General features: G+C 31.7%; 2 protein-coding genes across 2 annotated transcripts; both read left to right on the top strand.

The window, feature by feature from the left end:
• Nucleotides 1-3,951: 3,951 nt before the first annotated feature.
• Nucleotides 3,952-6,138, top strand: LOC132731236 (uncharacterized). The gene has a single exon (XM_060717376.1). The coding sequence runs from the start codon at nt 4,017-4,019 to the stop codon at nt 5,814-5,816; it is 1,800 nt and encodes a 599-aa protein (XP_060573359.1). The 5' UTR covers nt 3,952-4,016; the 3' UTR covers nt 5,817-6,138.
• A 2,881-nt stretch (nt 6,139-9,019) lies between these two features.
• LOC132731237 (uncharacterized) lies at nt 9,020-11,402 on the top strand. The gene has a single exon (XM_060717378.1). The coding sequence runs from the start codon at nt 9,087-9,089 to the stop codon at nt 10,878-10,880; it is 1,794 nt and encodes a 597-aa protein (XP_060573361.1). The 5' UTR covers nt 9,020-9,086; the 3' UTR covers nt 10,881-11,402.
• Nucleotides 11,403-24,061: the final 12,659 nt, after the last annotated feature.

The following is a 24,061-nucleotide window of genomic DNA, read 5'->3' as shown; positions in this document are numbered from 1 at the left end:
AAATACGTACAATCAGGTTTTGCATTAAATTGTTTATACTTTTAACTTACAAACAAAACTCATCAAATGGGAAACATACTACTGCCATTAATTGTTACATTTTGTCTTTAACTATATTAGACAAATTACCGTACTGGTGCTAAGTGATTCGAATAAAAATTACACATATAACTTTACCACTCATAACTGATGTTAAATTAGGTGTTGTTTACTTCATGTTCATTTCATAATTCATAATTTCATAGTTTTCATAATTTCAGAATTCTGCACTTTCATATAACGATCACAAAAATATCAAAAGTTTTACTGTCCAAGGCATTATGCAATCCAGAGTGGTTAACAGTACCAACTGTCATATAGAAAGAAAGACAAAACACTTTTAAAATGGCAGACGTGTTCATTCCTACATCACTCGTTTGTGTTCTTAAAACAGTACGTCCAAACGTCAAAGACTATTGGTTATTTAAAGTTGACAATATCCCTGTTGACCTACTCAGCTATTTTGCATAAATCAACAGGGTGTCAGTCTATACCTTTTTCTCAACATAATCATTTTCAATCTTATGCTAAAATTTATTATGTAATTGGAACATGCAAAGCAAAATTAATCTAAGTTTCTAAGTTAAAAATAATTCTTGTACATCTACTTTTAACTCGTAAGGTAATACTACCTGTAATTATCAAGTGATTTGAACCTTTGAACTGAAAATTATCCATTACAAAAACTATTTTTTAAAAAGAAAAAAATATGCATGGTTAAAAATTTTCATTCGATTGAAACGTAGAAAAAAAATGATTTTGTGAAGAAATGTTACAAAGTCTTAAGACCATATAAAAACATTCAGGAATCATTTGTTTCATCAAACGTTTGTTGAAGTAAAATAGAATTAATATTTGACTGAAACTCTTAAATATTGAGCATTGCTTTTATACGAATGAGTTATTGATGTAAACAGTTCAGTTAAAAACATTAAAAGCAAACGTATACTTAATTGTTATTGTATGTAAAGAAGTTGTATGACACTTTATATATAAATACATGTAGTAATTGAAGTACAGTAGTTCATTGAAACACCATATCCAGATCTGTAGCATCTTTGAAAATTTGTGAGCTTTGAGTTGTGTTTCATATTTTTCTTTTTTTTAAACAAAACATTAAGTAATGCTGTTCTTAGAAAAGTAGAATACATAGGTTTATTCTTTTTTATGTTACAGAGAAAGGAACTAATTGTTGATGTTGTTTTTCAAAGTTTAAGCAGTTACATCTTTCAAACATTTGTGTGTGTTTTGTAAGTCAAATTATGTTCAACATGCTGTTTGTCTGCAAGCTACAGGTATTCAAAATTGAATTTGGAATGAATTAATGATATAATAAACGAAACCAAAAGTAAATCTGAATTACAAATATTTTATAGTGTACAGTCTTAATGTGAAAATAGCATATCATATGATATAAGTTTTGCTATTGAATGTGGTAAATATCAATACAATGACGATGTTTCTAAATTTTGTTTTCGTTTTGTTTAACTCAATGTGATACATTTACAAAATCAGTAATATTTTCTTTTTTTTGTTTATTTGCAAGGCTCACTATTTCGTGTAAATGGTCATATGATAAATTAATGAAGCCAGAGTTCAATTTCAACCTTAAAATACCTGTTCGTGGCTATATTCACACTTCACCGCATTGTCTGGATTTCTATTATTGACTTTTAAGACTAAATTTTCTGTTTTGATCCTGATCACATTCCATGCTCTGTGGTGCCTAAATAAATGTGGATCCAGACTATTCGTTAAAGCATTCAATTTCTAGTTACGTCTAAATTTAATATAATTTCAGTATAAAACAGTAAAATAGTCATTATTTCACACTGTTGTAACTCCTAAATGTAATAATATTTTAGGGTCACATTGCTGTAACTTATTACAGCATACTGGTTCTTGTATTTTTGTCAATAAAATATATTTTTCAGTGATTTTCCATTTTTTTTATTTTGATTTTTAAAAAAAACTATCTACAGGAACTTCTTCGTAATTAAAAGTGTAAAAGTTAAAATAATTCTGCACACTATGATATATTTTATATTAAAATTGGTTGAGTAAGTGTGAAGATATAGCCTGTTAAAACTTTGAAGTCGATTTTCTCAAAATGGTAAAAATACGACTTACATCATTATGAAATTAGGGCGACGAAGTTTCAAAGGAGCAAATAATTCTGCAAATTTTGCAGGCAGAGTTATGCAATTTTGCAAACTGATGTACATTGTTACTTTAAAAAAGTATTGTAAATTTCAATTGAATATCTCAAGCAATAATTGACCAGAGATATTTGACTTTACAAAAAAGCTTTAACCAAAATTTCTAAGTTAAAAAGGGGCATAATTCTGTAAATATTGTAGGCAGAGTTATCACACTTCTCAATCTGATGTACATTGTTATTATAAATAAGTATTGTTAGTTTCAATTGAATATCTCAAGCAATAATTGAGATCTTTGACTTTACAAAAAAACTTTACCAAAATTTCTAAGTTAAAAAGGGGCATAATTCTGTAAATATTGTAGGCAGAGTTATCCAACTTGTCAATTTGATGTACATTGTTACTATTAAAAAGTATTGTAAGTTTCAATTGAATATCTCAAGCAATAATTGAGATATTGGACTTTACAAAAAAGCTTTTACCAAAATTTCTAAGATAAAAAGGGGCATTATTCTGTCAATATTGTAGGCAGAGTTATCCAACTTGTCAATCTGATGTACCTTGTTACTATAAATAAGTATTGTAAGTTTCAGTTGAATATCTCAAGCAATAATTGAGATATTTGACTTTACATAAGACTTTAACCAATGCAGATGCCGACGCGGAGGCGGACGCCAAAGCCGACGCCGGGGCGACTACAATAGCTCTCATATTCTTCGAATAGTCGAGCTAAAAATGTTGGAATTTTTCCTTTAGCGTAAATAGGCAAACATGAAATTATTTATAAACTACCAAGTACAACCTTGACCTTGGAGCTTGGGGTCTAGGTCCTGCACATGGCACATTGTCTCTCCTTTCAAGTTATTTCAAATTCCTTGATGCATGACAGATTTATTGGCTAGACAAGATATTCTAACATCTAACCTTTGATCTCTTAGTCGTCACTTAAGTACAGTAATGGATTAACTCCTTATAAAATTTTATAGGAGTAAACCTGTTACTGCACTAAGGTGACTGGTGACAAAGTGTGACCTTGAACTTGGAGCTAAGGATCTAGGTCATGGCCATGAATGAAACACAGTCTCATCATGCTACACATTTGTGCCAAATTATTTCAAAATCCCTTGAAGCATGACAGAGTTATGAGCAGTACAAGGTTTTCAAACGCATGTAACCTCTTATCATCATGACAGGGGCATAAAAACTAAGTAACATTTAGGGCATAACCGATGTTTACTCTAAGACCATGGTTTTTATAACTTTTGTAGTCCAGACAAAACCCCATTTTTCACATATTTTTTCCATAAAAGAAAAAGCATATGCATCAGCCATTTAAAAACAAGATGTTGTTAATGTTGGTATCGAAAATTCATTAAAAGGTAGTACTCTCATTTGCTTCTTTTAATTGCACATACACTTTAAGATCAAGTATTATTCCTCTACATTATGATTGCCTAAGGGTCATGTAAAAAAGTCGGAGATAAAATAATTTTACAACATGAAAGAACTGACATTTTATTGATAACAAGGGCATACATTTTAACCTTAAACATTATCAAATTGATACAGGCTTATCAAACTATCATATGATAAAATAAAACAAATACTTTGGTCCCTCATATGATAACATAACATTATATATATATATATATATATATATATATATATATATATATATATATATATATATATATATATATATATATATATATTTATAATAAAATTCAAAAACAATCATAAAAAATCTCTTAAAGAAAACCATTCAAACTTGATTACACTGTACTTTACTTCAAGGGAAAGGATAAGGTATTTTTCGAAATGGCTCAAAGGAACGAAAAAATAACTGGTAATGGCAGTGCTTCACTTATTCAAGACTCTGATGAAATTGAAGAAATGTACTGTGAAGAATGTGATAGACACACTGGAGAATATGCTACAGCTGTGGCTTTCTGTGTGGATTGCGTGGAATATAAATGTAAGACCTGCAAAGTATATCATAGGAGACATTTCAAAGCTCACAAAATTCAAGATAGTGACAGTATGCCACAGGATTTCTATTTAGAAAAGTGTTCCGATCATTCTGAACAGCTGATCAAGTTTTACTGCTCTGAGTGTAGCAAAGAGGCATGTTCAGAATGCAAGGATAATGAGCATGTTCAATGTGGTGATGTAAACCATTTACCAGCCCTTGCTTCTGGCATACAAAAAAGTGACGAATTGAAAAATCTTCAACAGATGTTGGATAAATTGTCTGCTGACATAAAAGACACAGAAAAGCTGTTGGATGCCAAAAGTGAAGTTGTTGATAAACAAGAAGAAAAGGCAATTGAAGCATGTAAGGTGCATACAAACAAACTGATAGAAGCCTACACACAACAACATCAAGATCTTATTGATGACTTTGATGAAAAGATGGAAGAGACCATTGCAAGGTTGAAGAAAGAAAGGCTAGAACTAGTTCAAGTTTTGTCTAAAAAGGAGAGAATGTTTAAAAACAAGATAACAAACGCTGAAACAGATGTGAAAGATCAGATTGTTAGCACAAACACAGAATTTAAGGAACTCAGGTCAGAACATTTGACTTTGGTTGAAAATTTGAAGGCTCTTACTATTGATCTTGAACAGGCCCAGAAATTAGGTAAAAACTGTGAACTTTTTATTAAATTGAAGTTCACAAAACAACTTTGTGAAAAACTTCATCGAAACATTGAACAAATTCAACAAGCCTACATCCAGCGCTACAAACTCAAAACCTCTGGCATTCAACCAACTCTAGAGAGTGGAACAAGATTTTTCATGTTTGAAAAAGTATCAGCTGTAAAAAGAAGAGTTGTCTTTAATTTTGATATCAACTCTCACATTGACCTAATATCTTCTTTGCTTGTCTTATCTGAACATACACTTCTAATATTAGACTGGAAAAAATGTAGCCTTGTCATATACATACTAGAAATGTCACAGGCAAATTGCATTGATGACATCAAATTTGAAACAAGTCCATTTGATATTACAAAAGTTTCAGATTATATAGTTGCTGTAACATTCCCAAATGAAAGAATGATCAAACTGATAACATTTTCAGGGAATATGAAAGTTTTGTATATCACTAAGATACCAGGAAATGGTACTTGTACTGGTATTGCCTATAGGAATCCCTATATTGTAGTTTCATATTGGGATCCAGCTAGTGTTAAGATTCTAAGTATGTCAGGTACGATAGTAAAAACATTTGACAAAGATGATAATGGTCAGAATTTGGTTATTAAACCTTGGGGCTTGATTGTCAGCCCTGACAATACAATGATATATGTTTCTGATCTCGACAAACAAACTGTGACTTGTTTAACCCATGATGGTAAAGTGAAGGCTGTCTACAAGGATGATCATTTGAATTTACCTTATCAACTTGCTGTTGATGAATATGGCTCAGTATATGTGTGTGGAGCTGTATCCGATAATATCCATATATTATCAAGTGACCTCACTAAAGTAAAGATCTTGATAGATACAAATGATGGATTAGATAAGCCAGAGAGTGTTGCATACTGCCCAATCACCAAGAGATTGTTTGTGGTAATGCAAAATAAAATTAAAGTTTTCAAAGTGTTAGAAGAATAGGCAATATCAACTCTTACACAGAGACTCGTGATCAATTATAAGCAATACTGTATGTGTATTTGAATTTGCGGAAGCATAATTTCACGGAAAGGTCCGTCTGGGGGTCTATACAAATATTTGCTCTATTTCGAATTCGCGGAGGTGACTGCCAAAAATCATAAATTCGCGTAAACGCCTCAGGTGAAAAATAGCAACTTAGCCATATGACATTGAATTTTGGAGCATCATATTCAGCAGGAGTAACATGTCAATGTTAGGTATAATTTTTTGCAAACAATTCACTGTATAAACTGAAAATACTTATATGATGGAAAATAATGTTTGTTGTACTAGCAAATCTTTTAATCTTTAAAAGAGGCATTAAAATATGAGAAAATTTGAGGAAAGAGCTATCTTAGCCTTTTGAATTAGTCTTTTTTTAAATCTTTGCTAAATTAACTTAGTGCATTGTTTATAAACTAAACTTAGACTTGAACATTTTTATTATATACATGAACAAGATTAAATTTAATGTCCTCCAATGATTACTAATACAATCTTAAATTGCCATAAACAGAAACAAATGTAAACGGCTTTTACATATAAACAAAAGGGCCATGATAGCCCTGAATCGCTCATCTGCATATAGCCCCCCCCCCGGGGCGTCGCCAATTTTAACACCAGGGCTTTTATTTGAACAAACTTGGTAGACACCCATTAGAAGATTGTTCATGATAAATACTGAAGCTCTAGCTCTTTGGGGTTTTTAAAAGTTTTTTAAGTTTTTACTAAACACATATAGGGAAAAACAATGCCCACTCTGCCCCCCGCAGGGCCAATTTTAACCCAAGGGCCTTTATTTGAACAAACTTGATAGACACCCATAAGAAGATGTTTCATGCAAAATATCTTAGCTCTAGCTCTTTGGGTTTTGGAAAATAAATGACCCCCAGGGGTGGGACCAATTTTGACCCAAGGGCTTTTATTTGAACAAAATTGGTAGACACTGACTAGACAATGTGTCATGCCAAATATTTAAGCTCTAGCTCTTTCGGTTTTTTTAAAAAAAAAATTCTTTCAGTTGCCATGGCAACCAGAGTTCTCCATGGAATTAAATTATTTTGAAAAAATTAAAGTTGACTACCAAAGGAACATTCCTAGTTTGGATGAAATTGGCTTAGCGGTTTCTGAGAAGATGACATTTAAACATGTTAAAGTAAAAGTTTACAGATGGACGACGGACGGACACCAGGCAAAAAGCGATGGCAAAAGCTTACCATGTCACTTTGTGACATGTGAGCTAAAATAATTTTGCTGTGGGCTTAAATAAACATTTGTATTAAAAAAAGTGCCATATTAGCCTGAAATGTCTCATCTGAGAACCAATGTTGCTTGGTAAACTCATAACATGTCATCAACAGACATAGATCATTGAATCACTTTTTAATTAATGTGTCATTTATTCATAAACGCAGTTAATTTAAACACTCAGAAACTGAAATTGAATATTGTAATGTACTTTCAAATTGTTTATTTGAATTATCACTTAAACACTACCTAAAAATGCTACATTCACACAATTAAAGTGAATGGATGAAATATATATACTTATGGTTGTTAACGAAGTGGTTGTGTATAAAATGGTTGTGTACATAAAATCCCGTTTCAGCAACTACAACTGACTCTGAATTGATATTTTCCCTACCTTAAATCATTATGGACCAAGTATAATTATATCCTCAAAATAAATATAATATACCTTGATATCCCAAGCTCTAGCCTTTGTGGGTTCAGAGAAAAAGATTATTCAAGAAGATACGGCTTCATGCAAAATATCTAAGCTCTGTGCATTATAGCTTTTAAAGTTATATAACTATTTATATAACTATTTAACGTTAACATAACCCAGATTGGGCATAATTTATAATACTTTTCTAGAAGTCACAAGGCAATAATACGCACAAAATATCTAAGCTTAAAAGGAAACTTAAGTTGAAAATTGCAAAATTTTACTAAGTCAAGGGCAATAACTATGAATCCTCAAGCAAACCCCCAGGTGCACAACTACACATGCTGATCAACATGCCTGTAAAGTTCAATCTCTGTGTCAAATATTTTTTGAGCTACACAAGGCACAAATTGAAAATTGCTAATTTTTACTAAGACAAGGGCCATAACTCTGATAAAAACACAATAAGTCCATAGGTGGAACCCAAGGTGAAAAACTTCACATACTGATCAACATTTCTGTAAATTGTGTTGAGCCTAGCACAAATACTTTTAGACCTACATGTGACAAAACATAAGAACGACCAACAAGGGTAACATATTTAACTTTTTATAGGACAAGAAGGTTATGCTTCATGCCAAAAACTTTGGGCGTGTAGTTTCTTCAGAGATTTAAAAACATGTCTTTGAGTAAATTTTAGCTACTTTAATCTATTTATCAGAATGAAACCAATGCCTGTAAAATCAGATATTTTCACAACACCAAAATTTTGTGAAATTATTTCAACCTTATTCATAAGGTTTAATATTTGCATATTTCTACTTTAAGTTAAGTGCTGAAAAATATCTCAACCTGAGACTCAAAAGTAAAAATTCTTTGAAATTCAGTAGCACGGTTATTATTGTTGTTAAAATTCCACTTGGTGAGATTTAAGTTAAGAGAGAAATTCAAATACTTGTAGGTGAGATTTGGTCAACAATAAAACAAATGAAATTGAAAAAGACTTAAATTGTCTTTACTATTAACTAAAAAGCTGTACAATTTGTACACAGACTTACCAGTTAGCTATACTGTATTACATGAGGTGCTATATTTACCATATTGTATTTGTTTGTAAATTTTTTAAGAGGCTATAAAATCTAATTTTATTTTACAGTGTGCAATTTATCAAGCTTTCAGTAAATAAGAAGTCTCACTTTTTTTAATATTATAACATTTCCACATTAATATGAATTTTAAAGAGTGCATATTTCAACTTCAAATAACTTTCAGTATTGTAGAGATTATATAATAACTTGACAAAGAATTTAGTCAAGCGCATATTTCAACTGTAATGCTGTATTTACTTTACAACCAAATGAACAAAAGAATGAAATATTGATCCATTGATCTAACGATAGATATAATATATCTTTCAAAAGCTGAAATATAATATTCTCAATTCAAATATTTCTATAGATCACTATTTATACAAATTGCATTCTTTTAAGTAAAAGACTATGAACAATCAGTGTTAGGAAGGAAAATTAGACATTTTTTAGGAAATTTAGACATTAAATAAAATGGCTACCAACTTCAGTGCATCACATACACAAGACTCTAATGAAATTAAAGAAATGTACTGTGAAGAATGTGATAGCCACACTGGAGAATATGCTACAGCTGTGGCTTTTTGTGTGGATTGTGTGGAATATAAATGTAAGACCTGCAAAGAATATCATAGAAGACATTTCAAAAGTCACAAAGTTCAAGACAGTGACAATATGCCACATGATTTCTATTTAGAAAAGTGTTCCGCTCATCCTAAACAGCTGATCAAGTTTTACTGTTCTGAGTGCTGCATAGAAGCCTGCAAACTATGCAAGGATAATGAGCATGTAAAATGTAGTAATGTGAACCATTTACCAACCCTTGCTTCAGGCATACAAAACAGTGATGACTTAAAAAATCTTCAACAGAACTTGGATAAATTGTCTGCTGACATAAAAGACACAGAAAAGCTGTTGAAAGCCAAAAGTGAAGTGGTTGTAAAGCAAGAAGAAAAGGCAACTGAAGCATGCAAGAAGCACAAAGATAGACTAGTAGAAGCCTTCAAACAACAACATCAAGATCTCATTGATGATTTTGATAAGAAGATGGAAGAGACCATTGCAAGGTTGAAGAAAGAAAGGTTAGAACTAGTTCAAGAGTTATCTGAAAAGGAGATAAAATTTAAAAACAAGATAACACAAGCTGAAACAGATATGAAAGAAGAGGTTGTTAGCTCAAACACAGAATTTAAGGTACTCAAGTCAGAACATTTGAATCTGGTTGAAAATTTGGAGGTTCTTACTGCTGATCTAGAACAGACCCAGAAACTAGGTCAAAACTGTAAACATTTTATCAAATTGAAGTCTACAAAACAACTGTGTGGAAACCTTCATCGTAACATTGAACAAATACAACAAGCCTACATACAACACTACAAATTCAAAATGTTCAACATTCAACCAACAGAACTATCTCTAGAGAGTGATACAATATTTTTTACATTTGTAGAAGAATCAGCTGTAGAAAGAAAAGTTGTCTTTAATTTTGATATCAAATGTGACATTGACCTCATATCCTCTTTACTTGTCCTATCTGAACAAACACTTCTAATATCATATTATACAAAATTTAGCATACCGGTAATCATATACGATGTAGGAACGTCACATGCAAATTACATGGATGACATAAAATTTGATGCAAAACCATTTGGTATTACAAAAGTTTCAGATTATAAAGTTGCTGTAACATTTCCAGATAAAAGAATGATCAGAATGATAACATTTTCAGAAGATATGAAAGTTTTAGATATCACTAAGATACCAGGAAATGGATATTGTACTGGTATTGCCTATAGGAATCCCTATCTTGTAGTTTCATATTGGAATCCTGCTAGTATTAAGATTTTAAGTATGTCAGGTGAAGTAGTGAAAACATTTGACAAAGATGATAATGGTCAGAAGCTGTTTATTAAACCTTGGTACTTGAATGTCAGCCCTGACAATACTATGATATATGTTTCTGATCGAAAAGAACACACTGTGACTTGTTTGAACTATGATGGTAAGGTGAAGGCTGTCTACAAGGATGATCAATTGAAAAGACCTCATCAACTTGCTGTTGATGAATATGGATCAGTATATGTGTGTGGTTTTCACTCTGGAAATATCCATCAATTATCAAGTGACCTCACTAAAGTGAAGATCTTGGTAGATAAAAATGATGGATTAGATCAACCAAGGAGTGTTGCATACTGCCCAAATACCAAGAGATTATTTGTTGGAATGCCAAACAAAATCAAAGTATTCAATGTGTCACTAGAATAAACAATAATAATTCTTACACAGAGACTCATCAACAAGCAGTCATCCTACTGCACATATTGCAGTAGAATAAGGGTCATAATCTTAAACACTTGACTTAAATATAGCACATATAATTTTAGTTTATACAGAATTTATTTTAACTTGATTGGGAAGGAAGCTATAAGCTTATATACACACTCTAGATTATTGAATCTATTCCTGAAACCAACCAGTGATTAGTAACAAATTATAAGTTTCTGCTGAAAGAAACAAAGGCTAGTCACTGACAGAGTTTAAAACCAGGAGACCAGCAATCATTGGATTACTAATTTAACAAAACTACTTGCCCAAATGGCAACGTGAAATTTTGAAATATCATATTCAACAGATGCATAATGTTAATGTTAGGTTTATTTGTTTGGGTTTAACAGTGACACTGACACATTACTGGTTATACTGCGCCATTTTCGTAAGATGTAATTTACGATGTTGGGTGTTTGGTTTACTATGTATACATGTAGCAGTATAAATTGATTATAAATACTTGAATAACGAATAAAATGTTTAATTTGTTTGAAAATTTTCAGCTTTTAATGCAGTGAAATACAAATTTTGGCCTTTAACATATTTTTTTAATCTTTGCTTGGCTTGCCAAGACACAGTAAATCGTTTATGACCTGATTTTAAGACAATAGTATTCAAGATAAACATTAAATTTCTTCAACTGATTACCAAATACAATTTCCATTTACATGCAGAAATATGCGACCGGAGTTTTCATGTTTAAACACAAGAGTTGTCAGTATGACAATTTGCTTAATCATTTTAGTGTGTGATATATAGGATATTTGTTTGTGTGTAAGATGAAATTTTATTTCATCGAATTGGCTTTAAACGAGTGGCGTAGCCACGAGTGAGAATACTGTTTTTAAAGTTCACGAGATGAAATAAAATTACATCTTACACAACAAACAAACAAATTTTCTTTTTATTTTATGCTTAAAAACAAGTTAAAACGAAATTTCCTATATATTAACGTTAATATTAAAATCTGTTTTCCCCATTGAGAGCCTCATTTTAGTCGAATTTCTCATTAAATACAAGAAGTCTTGGGCTAAAAAAAGTCGACAATCAAGTGAACGTTAAATGGCGGTGATATTATTCATTTTATTAAAAAAAATTGAATGATTGCTTGTTTAAATAATAAAAACAAACAATTCTAGTAGGAGGAAAAGTCCAACCATCCATCAATATTTCTGTTACTTAACTGCAAATTTATATTAGACTTGGCTTTGTTAGATGTAAACGGCCGCCATTTTTAAAGTTGTGTATTTCACGGGAGGAAAATAATTGTGTTTGATTCAGAATAATATCATTTGGATTTGTTAGTCATACACCTTTTTAAAAGAAAGAAAACCTATTTGAGGATTGTAAAAGACACTAAATAAGTGTTGACAGAAGTGTAAACATTCATAAAGCTGCTAAGAAAATGGAAGTGAAAGGCTGCCTAAGGAACGCTGGGTTAACTTATTCTTCGGGCTGATGGCTGTGACATTGCTTTTCAAATTATCATAAAGCATACGGCAGTTATTGCTCGTAGGATACTTAAATATGCCCAAATGTCATTAAGAGCAGTTTTGCATGTGGAAGGAAGGTATTTTTCAGACTGTAAAAATGTAACAAAAAATATGAGACGATATTTGGTGATTGGTAATTTGAATAAATAGAAGCAAGTTTTCTTCTTTTTATTACTTTTGACATTTAAGTCATTTATCAATTTCAGCTTTGGTTTTCTCTGAACAGCCTGACATTGTCAGAATTGTCAGCAAAAATAAAATTGAGGTACCACATGGGGAAAATCTTAAGAAAGTAGTTTCGTCATTTAAAAGTGTGAAATTATATTATATTATATAATTTTCACGGATAAATCAGTAATCCACTGAAAAGCATAAAATAAAGTAAAATAGCTGGATAATGTAAGAATCAGTATAAAGGAAGATTTCATTCCAAAACATGTACATGTACATGATATATAGTAATGAGTCTTGGATATTGGCCAAAGACTTTTGTTCAATTCAGAAAGGGCCTGATTTTGTTCAAAATCTATGCCATAGTTATAGGTCTTGAGAGTGACCTTGAATTAAATTCCAACAAGAAATGTAATGTGTATATTATGACCCTAAATAATAACTACAACTATCGCTGAATGCGACTCATACCTCCACCAATGTCCTTGACAGTAGACGACTTGGAAAGGTGGTTAAGGGAACAACTTTAGTGGAACAAATACATATACATAAAAAGAAATTATTTCTGGTGAAAAAAAGACAAACTGTACAGGTAATATATGTTGTCAAATCATGTTCGAAACAGTTACAAATAACCTTTCATTTTCCCAGTGTACTAAAACAAACAAAAGCAGTGAAGTTAAGACAATAGCATTATTATGTCAAAATGTAATTAAGAGTGGAAAAACTTTGCACACTGAGCTTACTTGTGACCCTTCAAATATTATATAGTTTCAAGTGTTTCAGAGCTATTAAAGTAAATGTAAATTTCTATTAAATATTTATTAGTGGTAATTATGGAGTGTCTAATGAAATATTTACATGTACTGTTAAGTATACAGTATCTTTATATATTAAAGTTGAAATAAATGGGAAAATAAATGTCCATATGTGCCTGAAATATTTAAGTTAGTTCTTTAGCAGTAGAGATATTGTGATAAATTATGAATTGAATAAACAAGTGAATATCTATTCTAGTTTCAGAAACATGTAAGTATTAATGGCTATATCAGAACATTTTCTTAGCCTAAAAGGGGCATAACTTGTGTTATAATTCAATGGGATTTTTGAATTTTGTCATCTGAGCTTGCTGGTAACCACTAATATAAATTTTAAGTTCAAGTAAATATCTGTTTTGGTTTAAGAAATATTATAGTAAATAAATTTAAAGACATAAAGATGGACTTAACTTTGTCAAAATGCAATATAAGTTATCCCCCCGCACTTTTTTTAGTTATGAAACTTGACCTGCAAATCTTACTTGCGACACTTTGTATATATTTGAAGTTTCAAATGATTATCTGTTAAGAAATATTCAAGTACATGTTAAAATTTAAGTCAATTTTTTGACCTGCAAATCTTACTTGCGACACTTTGTATATATTTGAAGTTTCAAATGATTATTTCTTAAGAAATATTCAAGTACATGATAAAATTTAAGTCAATTTTTTACCTTCAAGTGTGACCTTGACCTTAAAGATCCTGTAGAAATGAATACATGTAATTGATTGATTAAATATAATGTGCACAAATATTTGCAGTACACATTTTACATATTCTTCGATGTTTGAAAATTGTTTTTTTTTGCATAATCATATACATATATATTTTTTTGCAAGTGTGGTTTACACACAGTAACAATATCAATCACAAAACATACAGGATCTTTAAGCCAGCACAAAGGTAACATGGGTTCTGCACATAACCTTGTTGAGGTGATCATTTGACTAAACTTTGAAATTCTTCCATTAGTATAGGACACGACATATTGTCTAATATTTGATTGTATGTAAATTTGAAGACTTAAAAAGGAGCATAACTTTGTCAAAATGCAAAACAGAGTGATGATACTTGACCTGCATATCTAAATTGTGACACTCAATATATTTTAAGCTTCAAGCAAATACCTTTTCTAGTTTCAGAAATATTCAAATACATGTTAAAATTTAAGAATAATTTCCAAGTCAATGTTTGACCTTCAAGTTGCCTTGGCCTTAAGCCGGCAAATGGGTAACATGATAACCTGCTTATAACCTTGTTGAGGTGAATATTTGAGCCAAGATTGAAAAAAATATTTCATTTAGTGTAGGACTTACAGTGCGGACACAACATACTGTCTAATATTTGATTGTTAAATATTTGACCTTCAATTGTAACCTTGACCTTGAGCTGACACATGGGCAACATGTGTTTCTGCACATCCCCTTGTTGAGGTGAACATTTGAGCCAAGTTTGACGAAAATCCTTCAATTGGTATAGGATTTATAGAGCGGACACGAACGGACGGACCGACGTGACAAAGCGAATTCATTATAGTCCCCCCTTTCCACATTTTGTGGTGGAGTATAATAAGACTTTGAAGGTTAGCAGTATATCTTTATATTCACAAAAATGCTTTCTCTGATTTCAATCACAATCATGTAGTTTTTTTACACAAAATTAACATAATAATAATCATAGAAAAATTGGTAAAAGACAGAAATGGTCGGATTGTAACTATATTCCAAATATCATGAAGCTGTGATGTTACGAAAATTTTCTTCCATTGACCAATAATGTCGAAAACTAAGTTGGTAAGCAGGAAGAGGATTAGCCAAAGACCTTTAGTTGAAGTGACGACATGTTAATGCTGTATACTAAATATCAAGAGGCTGTGATAAGTAGTTGCTGAGAAAAATGTTACTGAAATTTCCTACCATTGGTCATTACTGGCGAAAATTTAAGTAAGTCGGTAAGCAGGACGTGGATTAGCCAAAGACCTTAAGTCGAATCTCACCGTTTGTGTGCACATGGTAATGCTGAATACAAAATATCACTAGGCTGTGATAAGTAGTTAATATGAAAACTGTTACACATTTTTCCCCGCCAGTCTGGCGCCTGCCCACCCACCAGCCTAGCCGCCATTCACATTGCTATAAACCTTGTTTGCAACTGTGCAAATAATTATTATCAATTTTTACTAAATAAAAATTGCAATATAAATCAGGAAAGGAATCACTTTATTATGTTCCCCTTTCTTTAATCAGTATTGTTTGCAACTTAACATTTTGGATACATTTATTTACAAAGCCATCCCTTTCTAGTGCACCCATCTGTTAACCCAAGTATAACACTCTTACACCATGGGTCTATCCCCACCCTTTTGTTCATTTTGACATGTTCATCATAAAGATATCAAACGGATAAAATAACAACAGAGATAAAGCTGTCATGACTCTCATCAACATAAATGAAATGAGTAAACACATGCAATCTAGAAACAAGAGGGCCATGATGGCCCTGAAATCGCACACCTGTCTACAGGCCCCCGGGGCGGGGTGTAGGATAACGGTTATTAGCCGGTAATTAGTTAACAATACATAGGTATGCATAGAAGGATATATATTAAATTTAATGAGCTGTCACGAACACTATGCTTAATTTAGTTAATTAATAGGCCTGTCATCACTTAAGCGGGAATTGTACCTTTTGTACTTTAGATCGTGCAAACATAATGGGTTATTTAATTGTTTAGCTGTCCACAAATGCATATATACTCTATGAATTATTAAGTTATTAAGTCTTAGGCGTAAAGTATTTTAGTATATAAGGGGAGCGAAATATTTGGTTATTTAGTGTAGTTTTTGATGTTAAAGCAGACTCACTCACTTAAGGTTAAATCAGTGCCACAGATAAGCAGCGTATCTGCGTAATTACCCAATAATATTGACCAATTTACCAAAATAAAATAAAATCTTTGCGTAATAAAAACGCAAATCAAAATATCAGTACCCAATTTGTTTTGATACTCTAGCGTATTTTCAATATCTTGGACAATAATTCACCTACTGACCTAGCAAAAACTGCCAAACAAATCCGAAAATAGCCTGTTTCCCTTTCTGTACTTTCGTTTTCCATTTGTTAACCGGGAACAATTGAGTAGACTGGTTTAAAGATAATTTTCGCGGAAAAGCTTTATATACTTATGAGAGATAACTAAATAGCAGTCAAGACTGAGGTTTATTTACTTTCTGCTTCAACGAAATGGTGAAACGGGGCTGATAAAAATTAATTATTTCAATGCAGTCTTACAAAATATTTGGTTATTTTACCGAGCCAGATGTTGTAAAAAATTTGTTAAATGAACTTTTTAGACAATGTTTGTTTACAGTCTTTGTGTATATTGTTTCCGAGATCCTGGACAATATTTTGAACGATGCAAATCTATGCAAACCAATAAATTTTTCAATGATACCCAATTTTGTTTCTGTGTTACCCAATTGCTTGTCAAGTCCAGGGGTAAATACCCAATTAACTCAAAAGCTTATCTGTAGCTCTGTTAAATTATGCTAAATACGCAATTGGCATTAATTCTTATTGTTTTAAGTATTTGTATAAGAATTGTAAAGTTGTTTAAGACATTGTTTAAGCAATTGTGTTGTCTTAGTGAATAGTATTTCATATAAAATAAATACATATATAATTATGACGTTTATAAAACTTGATATTGTGTTGACTTGTTCATATTGAGTTATTCAGATCTGAGCGTTACACTACAAGGGACGATTTGGTGCTCTAGTGACTACAGGATTCGATACACCAGAAGTTTTTTGCGGAACACAACAACGAAGGGGGCCATTATTCGATCAGCCACGGGAACCAGTTTCCAGCAGAGCCAGACACGAGATTCGGTGAGTTTTTCATCCTCTGTTTTTTTGTATTTGTTGTTGGCTTAGGACTATGGCAGAACCAGATATTGCTAGAATTTTTGAGAATTTAGGTAGGGAACTAGGTAATGTTAGCTCTTATGTTGGCACACAAAGTATTTCTCAAGTTATTCTGGCTTTTCAAGGTGACCCGGGGGATTTTAAATTATGGATTAAGAGTATTGAGAAATTTGGGGTATTAAATAGGGTACCTGAGGAAAGATTAAAGCTTGTCGCGTATCAGTCAAGTAAAAATTCGGTTAGTGATTTTATTAATAGACATTTAAGAGATCACCCTGACAGCACATGGGATGAATTCAAAACAGAATTAGGTTCAAGGTTTGACATTATTCAAGATCCACAATACGCATTTTCTTTGTTACGTTCAATGAAACAACACAAAAATGAAAATGTTCAACTTTTTGCAGAACGATTATTATCTTTAGCGGAAATAGCTTATAAGGGAACTGACGGGAATTTAGCTCTGATTGAAAGACAAATTATCATGTTCTTTACGGACGGATTACGTGAAAATTATCTCAAGATGAAAGTCATGCGAGATAATCCAGATACTTTACAAAATGCAGTTCGATCGGCTATGAATGAACAAAATTTAAGAACTAGGTTTAATTTAAGATTTCAAAATAACCAACATTCATCTGAATATCACCTTTCTCCAGGGCAAGAACCTATGGAAATTGATCATTTTAAAGTCCGAACTTGTGCTTATTGTAGAAAACCAGGTCATCATATTTCTGATTGTAGAAAAAAACCTAGGCGAATATTACAGGTAAATTCTGATATCAGATACTCTACCTCAAATAACGGTCAATATAGATCATCAGACAGACCTCATGACAACAAACAAAGGTATTTTAGGCAAAATAATGATAATTACAGACAGAGATATTACCCTAAGGGAAATTTTGGTAATAATAACAGATATACACAGGACAGACAATTAGCAAAACAAGACTGGAAATCTAAACTTACTTGTTTTAGCTGCGGGCAAATATGTCACATTGCTAGAGAGTGTAAAACTCAAATGCGTTACACGCCACGAAAAAACTAATTAACTCTTATTATAGAGTCGATAATAGGAGAAATAAGAAGTCCCGTGTTTTCAATATTGCAATTTGCGGTAATCCTAATTCTTGTTTTATAAAAATTGGAAATGTTAGATTTAGAAGCCTTATTGATACAGGTGCTGAAGTATCGATTTTATCATTTAGATCTTATTTGTCACTCAAAAATAAACCAAAATTAATTCACAAATCCGCGAATCTTCAGTCCGTAAATGGTCAATTTTTACACGTTAAAGGTTGTATAGATCTTACATTTAAAATTGGTTCAGTAAAGAAAACACATAAATTTTTTGTGGTAGAAAATATTAATCGAAGCGCTATTTTAGGTAGAGATTTTTTATCGAAAAATGGTGTTAGACTTTATTATGATTTAAATTGTTTACGAATTGATCACCATTATATTGCTTTAGAGGAAGATATACACGAAGCTTCTATTGTTAGACTCGAAAATGATTGTGTTTTACAACCTCAAACATCACACATAGTAAGAGGAAAATTGAAATATTATCATGGATTATTAAAGGAAAATACTCCATATGAATTGTCCGGCAAAATTAATTGTGACATAAATTCTGAACCTCAGGTAAAAATTATAGATTCAGTGATATACCTTCATAGCCATAGGCAAATACCTGTCATGATAGTAAATAATACACACAAATCTATTAGGTTAAGGGCAGGTAGTTCACTCGCAGAGGTAAAGGTCGTTGACAGATATGAAATATCATCCATAACTCAGAACGTAATAAAAAACACGTGTGAGCCAGATTTTTTTGATGATATTCAGGTACCAGTTCAGCACGCTAACATGCTTAAAGATTTTTTAAAATCAAATAGAGATGTTTTTGCAAAAGATGATTCAGAATTGATAGGTACTAATACAATTGAAATGAAAATAGACACAGGTGACCATCCACCAATTAAATTAAAGCCATATAGAATTCCTTTTAAAAACCTTCATCGGACGCTATAAAACAAATGCTTCAGGCAGGCATTATTACACCATGTCACTCGCCATGGTCATTCCCTCTGGTCATTGTCTCAAAATCTGACGGCTCTAAGCGCTTCTGCGTAGATTTTCGAAAACTTAATCAGATAACAGACAATACAGCGTACCCATTGCCTCGTATTGAGGATATAATAGCAAAATTAGGAAATTGCCAGTATTTTACGAGTCTTGACTTAGCGAGTGCTTTTGACCAAATACCTTTCAGAGAAAAGGATAAACAAAAAACAGCATTCTCAAATCCAAACTTTGGCATGTATCGATATGAGAGGTTACCTTTTGGATTAGCAAACTCTCCAGGTTATTTTCAGGCTTTAATGAAGATAGTTCTTAAAGACTGTGATGATTTTGCTATCAGTTATATCGATGATATAATTGTTTTTAGTTCTAATTATGAGGATCATTTAAAGCATATAGAAACTGTTTTTTCAGAGGTTACGGCAACATAGGTTAAAACTCAAGTTGAAGAAATGTCAATTCTTACAGGCTGAAATAGAATATCTAGGTTTCATGGTTAATCGCCATGGCATTAAACCAAATCAAAACAAAATAAAAGCTATAAGAAGATTATCTCCATCTACTAGTTCTAAACATGTTCGATCACTTTTGGGTATGACTGGATTTTATAGATTTATGATTAGATCTGGTACAAAGAGTTACACAGAAATTATATCGCCTCTGATTGACTTAACAAGGAAGAATATTAAGTTTAACTGGACACAAGAATGTCAAGAAAGTTTTGATTTGTTGAAGGAAAGTCTTACATCAATTCCATATGTGGGTTTTCCTGATATTAATAAGCCTTATAAACTCTATTGCGATGCAAGTGAATTATGTTTATCAGGGGTCTTATGTCAGGATTGTGAACCAAACGACCAAAGTTCTTACGTTAATCAAAAGCCAATTTATTTCATATCACACCGCTTTAATAAAACGCAACGAAAATATTCCATAGTTGAGAAGGAATTTTTGGCAATTTTCTACTGTGTAAATAAACTACATCATTATTTACATGGCGCAGAATTCACTATCTATACTGATCAGAAATCATTAATCCACATTCTAGATAAGACTTTTAACAATAAAAAAATACAGCGGTGGGCAACTGTGTTATCAACTTATAATTGTAAAATAGAACATATCCCAGGAAAATTAAATGTAGTTGCAGATTTCTTAAGTAGACCAGTAAAGACACAGGAAGAATCAATTGAATCTGAGACAGAGTCAGAATTGTTCAGCGATATTCCAGATAACATGTATGAAATCAAACAATGTAATGCAATTAATACAAATCAGGTAGATGTCAGGAAGATAAGCGAATTAGCAGATGAGCCTAATGAATTAATAGTTGAACCGGTTAAAAACTTAGAAAATTTAAACATGCAAGTTGAACAAGAAAATGATCCAGAAATCGCTTTAATTAAATCAAAATTACAACAGAATAAACTGTCTAAACATGAGGAAAAACATTACATTGAGTTAGATAACATTATTTATTACATTTCGAACTGTGACGACGAGCCTTCGTTAAGACTTTTTGTCCCTAGGCAATTACAACAAATGATAATGACTAATTATCATAATTTTGGTCATCTAGGAATACAGAGACTTTTTGCAACTATAAAGGTCAAATATTATTGGCGGAATATGTTTAAAAATAGAGTTTCAATTGTAGAACAGTGTGTGGCATGTAATAGTAGAAATTTAAAACAAATCAATACCAAACTTATGGAAACAGAAACACCAAAATATCCTTTTCATATCATAGCAATAGATGTATTGGGACCGCTTCCGCTTACTGCATCAAAGAACAGGGTTATTATCTGTTTTTTAGATCATTTTACGGGTTTTATTGAAGCATTTGCGAGTCCAGATAAGTCAGCTCAGTCAATAGTACATTTCTTTATGACAGAAATTTACAGTAGATACGCTTGTCCCCAAAAGATTGTTACAGATAACGGGTCTGAATTTGTTAATTCATCTTTTACTAATATGTTAGCAGAATTAAATATTAAACACGTACGCTCGACATCCTATTCGCCGACTAGCAATGGTGCTTTAGAACGCAGAATTAGATACATAGTAAATCTTTTATCAAAACTGGTCAACAATAATTCAAGAGAATGGGATATTCACTTAAACTTAACTTTGGCCGCCTTACGATTCTCGGTTTCATACCAGAACAAGCAATCTCCTTTCTTTAATCTATTTGGAAGGGATCCCGTAATTCCGGTTGACGCCCTTCTGAAGCCTCGAGCAAAATATCACGGCACAGATTATAGTCAAATCATATTAAGTGAAAACCATAGAGCTTTTCTAACAACATACAAAATGTTGAAAAGGAATAAACGAAAACGAGTCGAGAATGCGAATAAAAATAGATCAGACGTTACTTTTCAAGTTAACGACCCGATTTACTACAAAAATTTTAAAAGGTCAAGTAAATTAGATTCAAAATGGATTCCCTATTACCGTATTATAGAGCAAATTGCTCCACTCACCTATGTTATAAAAAGTCAATTAGATAAAAAATTACATAAAGTACATGCACGACAGATTCTTTAGCAAATGTTTTAGATTGGGATATTCCTAAAGCTTCAGGCAGAGGGCGTGCTTGTCAGTATGTTGTTCCGCCCAAAGACATAACTTCGACCAATGAAAGTAACTCCGATAGCTCAGATTCGACGGACGAAAATAATGATGAAAACCAAACATCGCCCGCGGTGTTACGTAGATATAATCATCAACTGGACGATTCAGACGTGTTAGACCATGTTCCTTTGTCACATTTACAAAAACAATTAAGGCAAGAAAATCAAATGTCAAAACCAGACTCATTAAGTAGCGATGAGATGGACAATGTACCTTTATCCGAATTACGCGGTCAATTACGTAATCAAACTTATACAGGTAACAAAAGTGATGCTTCTAGCCATAAAATGTCAACAAATAGCTCTGATTCAGACGAAAGTCAAGTACAAACAAGGTCACTCGTAAATAATCATTACTCTTCTGACACAGAAAGTTATGAGTTTAATGTTTCATCTATACAAACACAAAAGAAAAAACGTTTTCTACACAAACGCCCCAAGCTTCAGTCTTCAGATTCTAAACATCAATCTGTCAATAAGCTGTTAGTTGAATGTTTATCTAAGATACTATAAGTTGATTTTGTTGTTTGAATCAAAGTTAATTTTTTTTATGTTACTTTAAAAATGCATTCAATTTATTTTTCAGACATGAAGATGTTTATATTGTGTTGCTTATTTCAATTTGCCTGGGCCATGACTAGTTATGATAATGTTATTTTTTCAAAGGTTAATGAAATTTCTATAACAAAAGCGCATTGGAACGCCATTTTAGTTTATGATACTAAATTATTCAGCACTTATCTCACTCAAATTTCTACTAATGTTGATACAGTTAACAAAACGTTGCTGGAAATGAAAAAACATTATTTACAAACTAAAGATGAAGATAACTTTTTGCCTTATTTACAAACAATACATGACATGAATTTAGACATCAATAATCTCCGACTAACATATGATAACGTACTAAATGAATACACAGATTTTTAAGCCTTCGTGACATTAATAAACAAAAAAGAAGTATTTTTGGCTTAGGTAAAGTATTTCGATTCTTATTTGGTACTGCTGATAATAATGATGTTCAATCGATTAAGAGAAATGTTAATAAATTAGCTTCAACACAAAGAAATATCATGCATATTGTTGAGGATTCGCTTTCTATTCTTAATGTTTCTCAGTCACACATTATGGAAAATCATAACAAAATAAATGAAATAATCCAAGCATTGAAATCAGTAGAAACTCAAATACATAAATGGAAAATTGCTTTTGAGAGAAGTCTTGAACGTTTTAAAACATATTCTGTAAATAGCAACCAAATTATGTTAATATTAAACGATATAAAATTTGCAGTTTCCTTGGCAACTTTGCACATAAACGATTTTAAAGATAAATTAGATGTATTAAGTTTAGCACAGTGCACATGTACACCAAGTTTAATTTCGCCAGCTTATCTTCTTCAATTATTATTAGATATTCAAATTCATTCGCCTAAAAATTATGCTTTACCAGCCGACCCAAAAACACAAATGTTCAAATTTTACAGACATTTAAGCACCACTACAATGTTTTATAAAGACCATTTACTTATTCAAATTGAAATCCCTATTACGGAATTAAATGAGAAATTCGAAGTCTATAAATTTTTTAATATGGAAACAGCGTATACTTCACCGAATAACTCTTCAGAGTCTGTAGTTGCAAAATACAAGTTAGAATATGATGGTTTAATCTATAATAAGGCGAGAACAAAATTTTCAGTTTTAACAAGAAAGAACTTGATAGTTGTCAAAATAATTTTTTGAAATATTGTGATATATCTGCCCCAATTTATCAAAGAAGTGTGTCCAAAATGTGTATTTCCGCATTATTTTTACAAGACGACAACGACATTCGTAACAACTGTAAAATTATGGTCAACACAAATGCAATGTTACCAAAAGCTATTAACATTCTTGATGGACGATGGATTATAAGTTCTGACAAAGATTTAAAGTTTGTAATCTTATGTGACAATATACAAACAAACAGACAGGAAGTAATAGCAA

This window comes from Ruditapes philippinarum, unplaced genomic scaffold, assembly GCF_026571515.1.
Source record: "Ruditapes philippinarum isolate M1 unplaced genomic scaffold, ASM2657151v2 ctg124_1_1_1_1, whole genome shotgun sequence".
Classification (NCBI taxonomy): Eukaryota; Metazoa; Mollusca; class Bivalvia; order Venerida; family Veneridae; genus Ruditapes; species Ruditapes philippinarum.
This window is presented reverse-complemented; position numbering and strand designations above follow the sequence as displayed.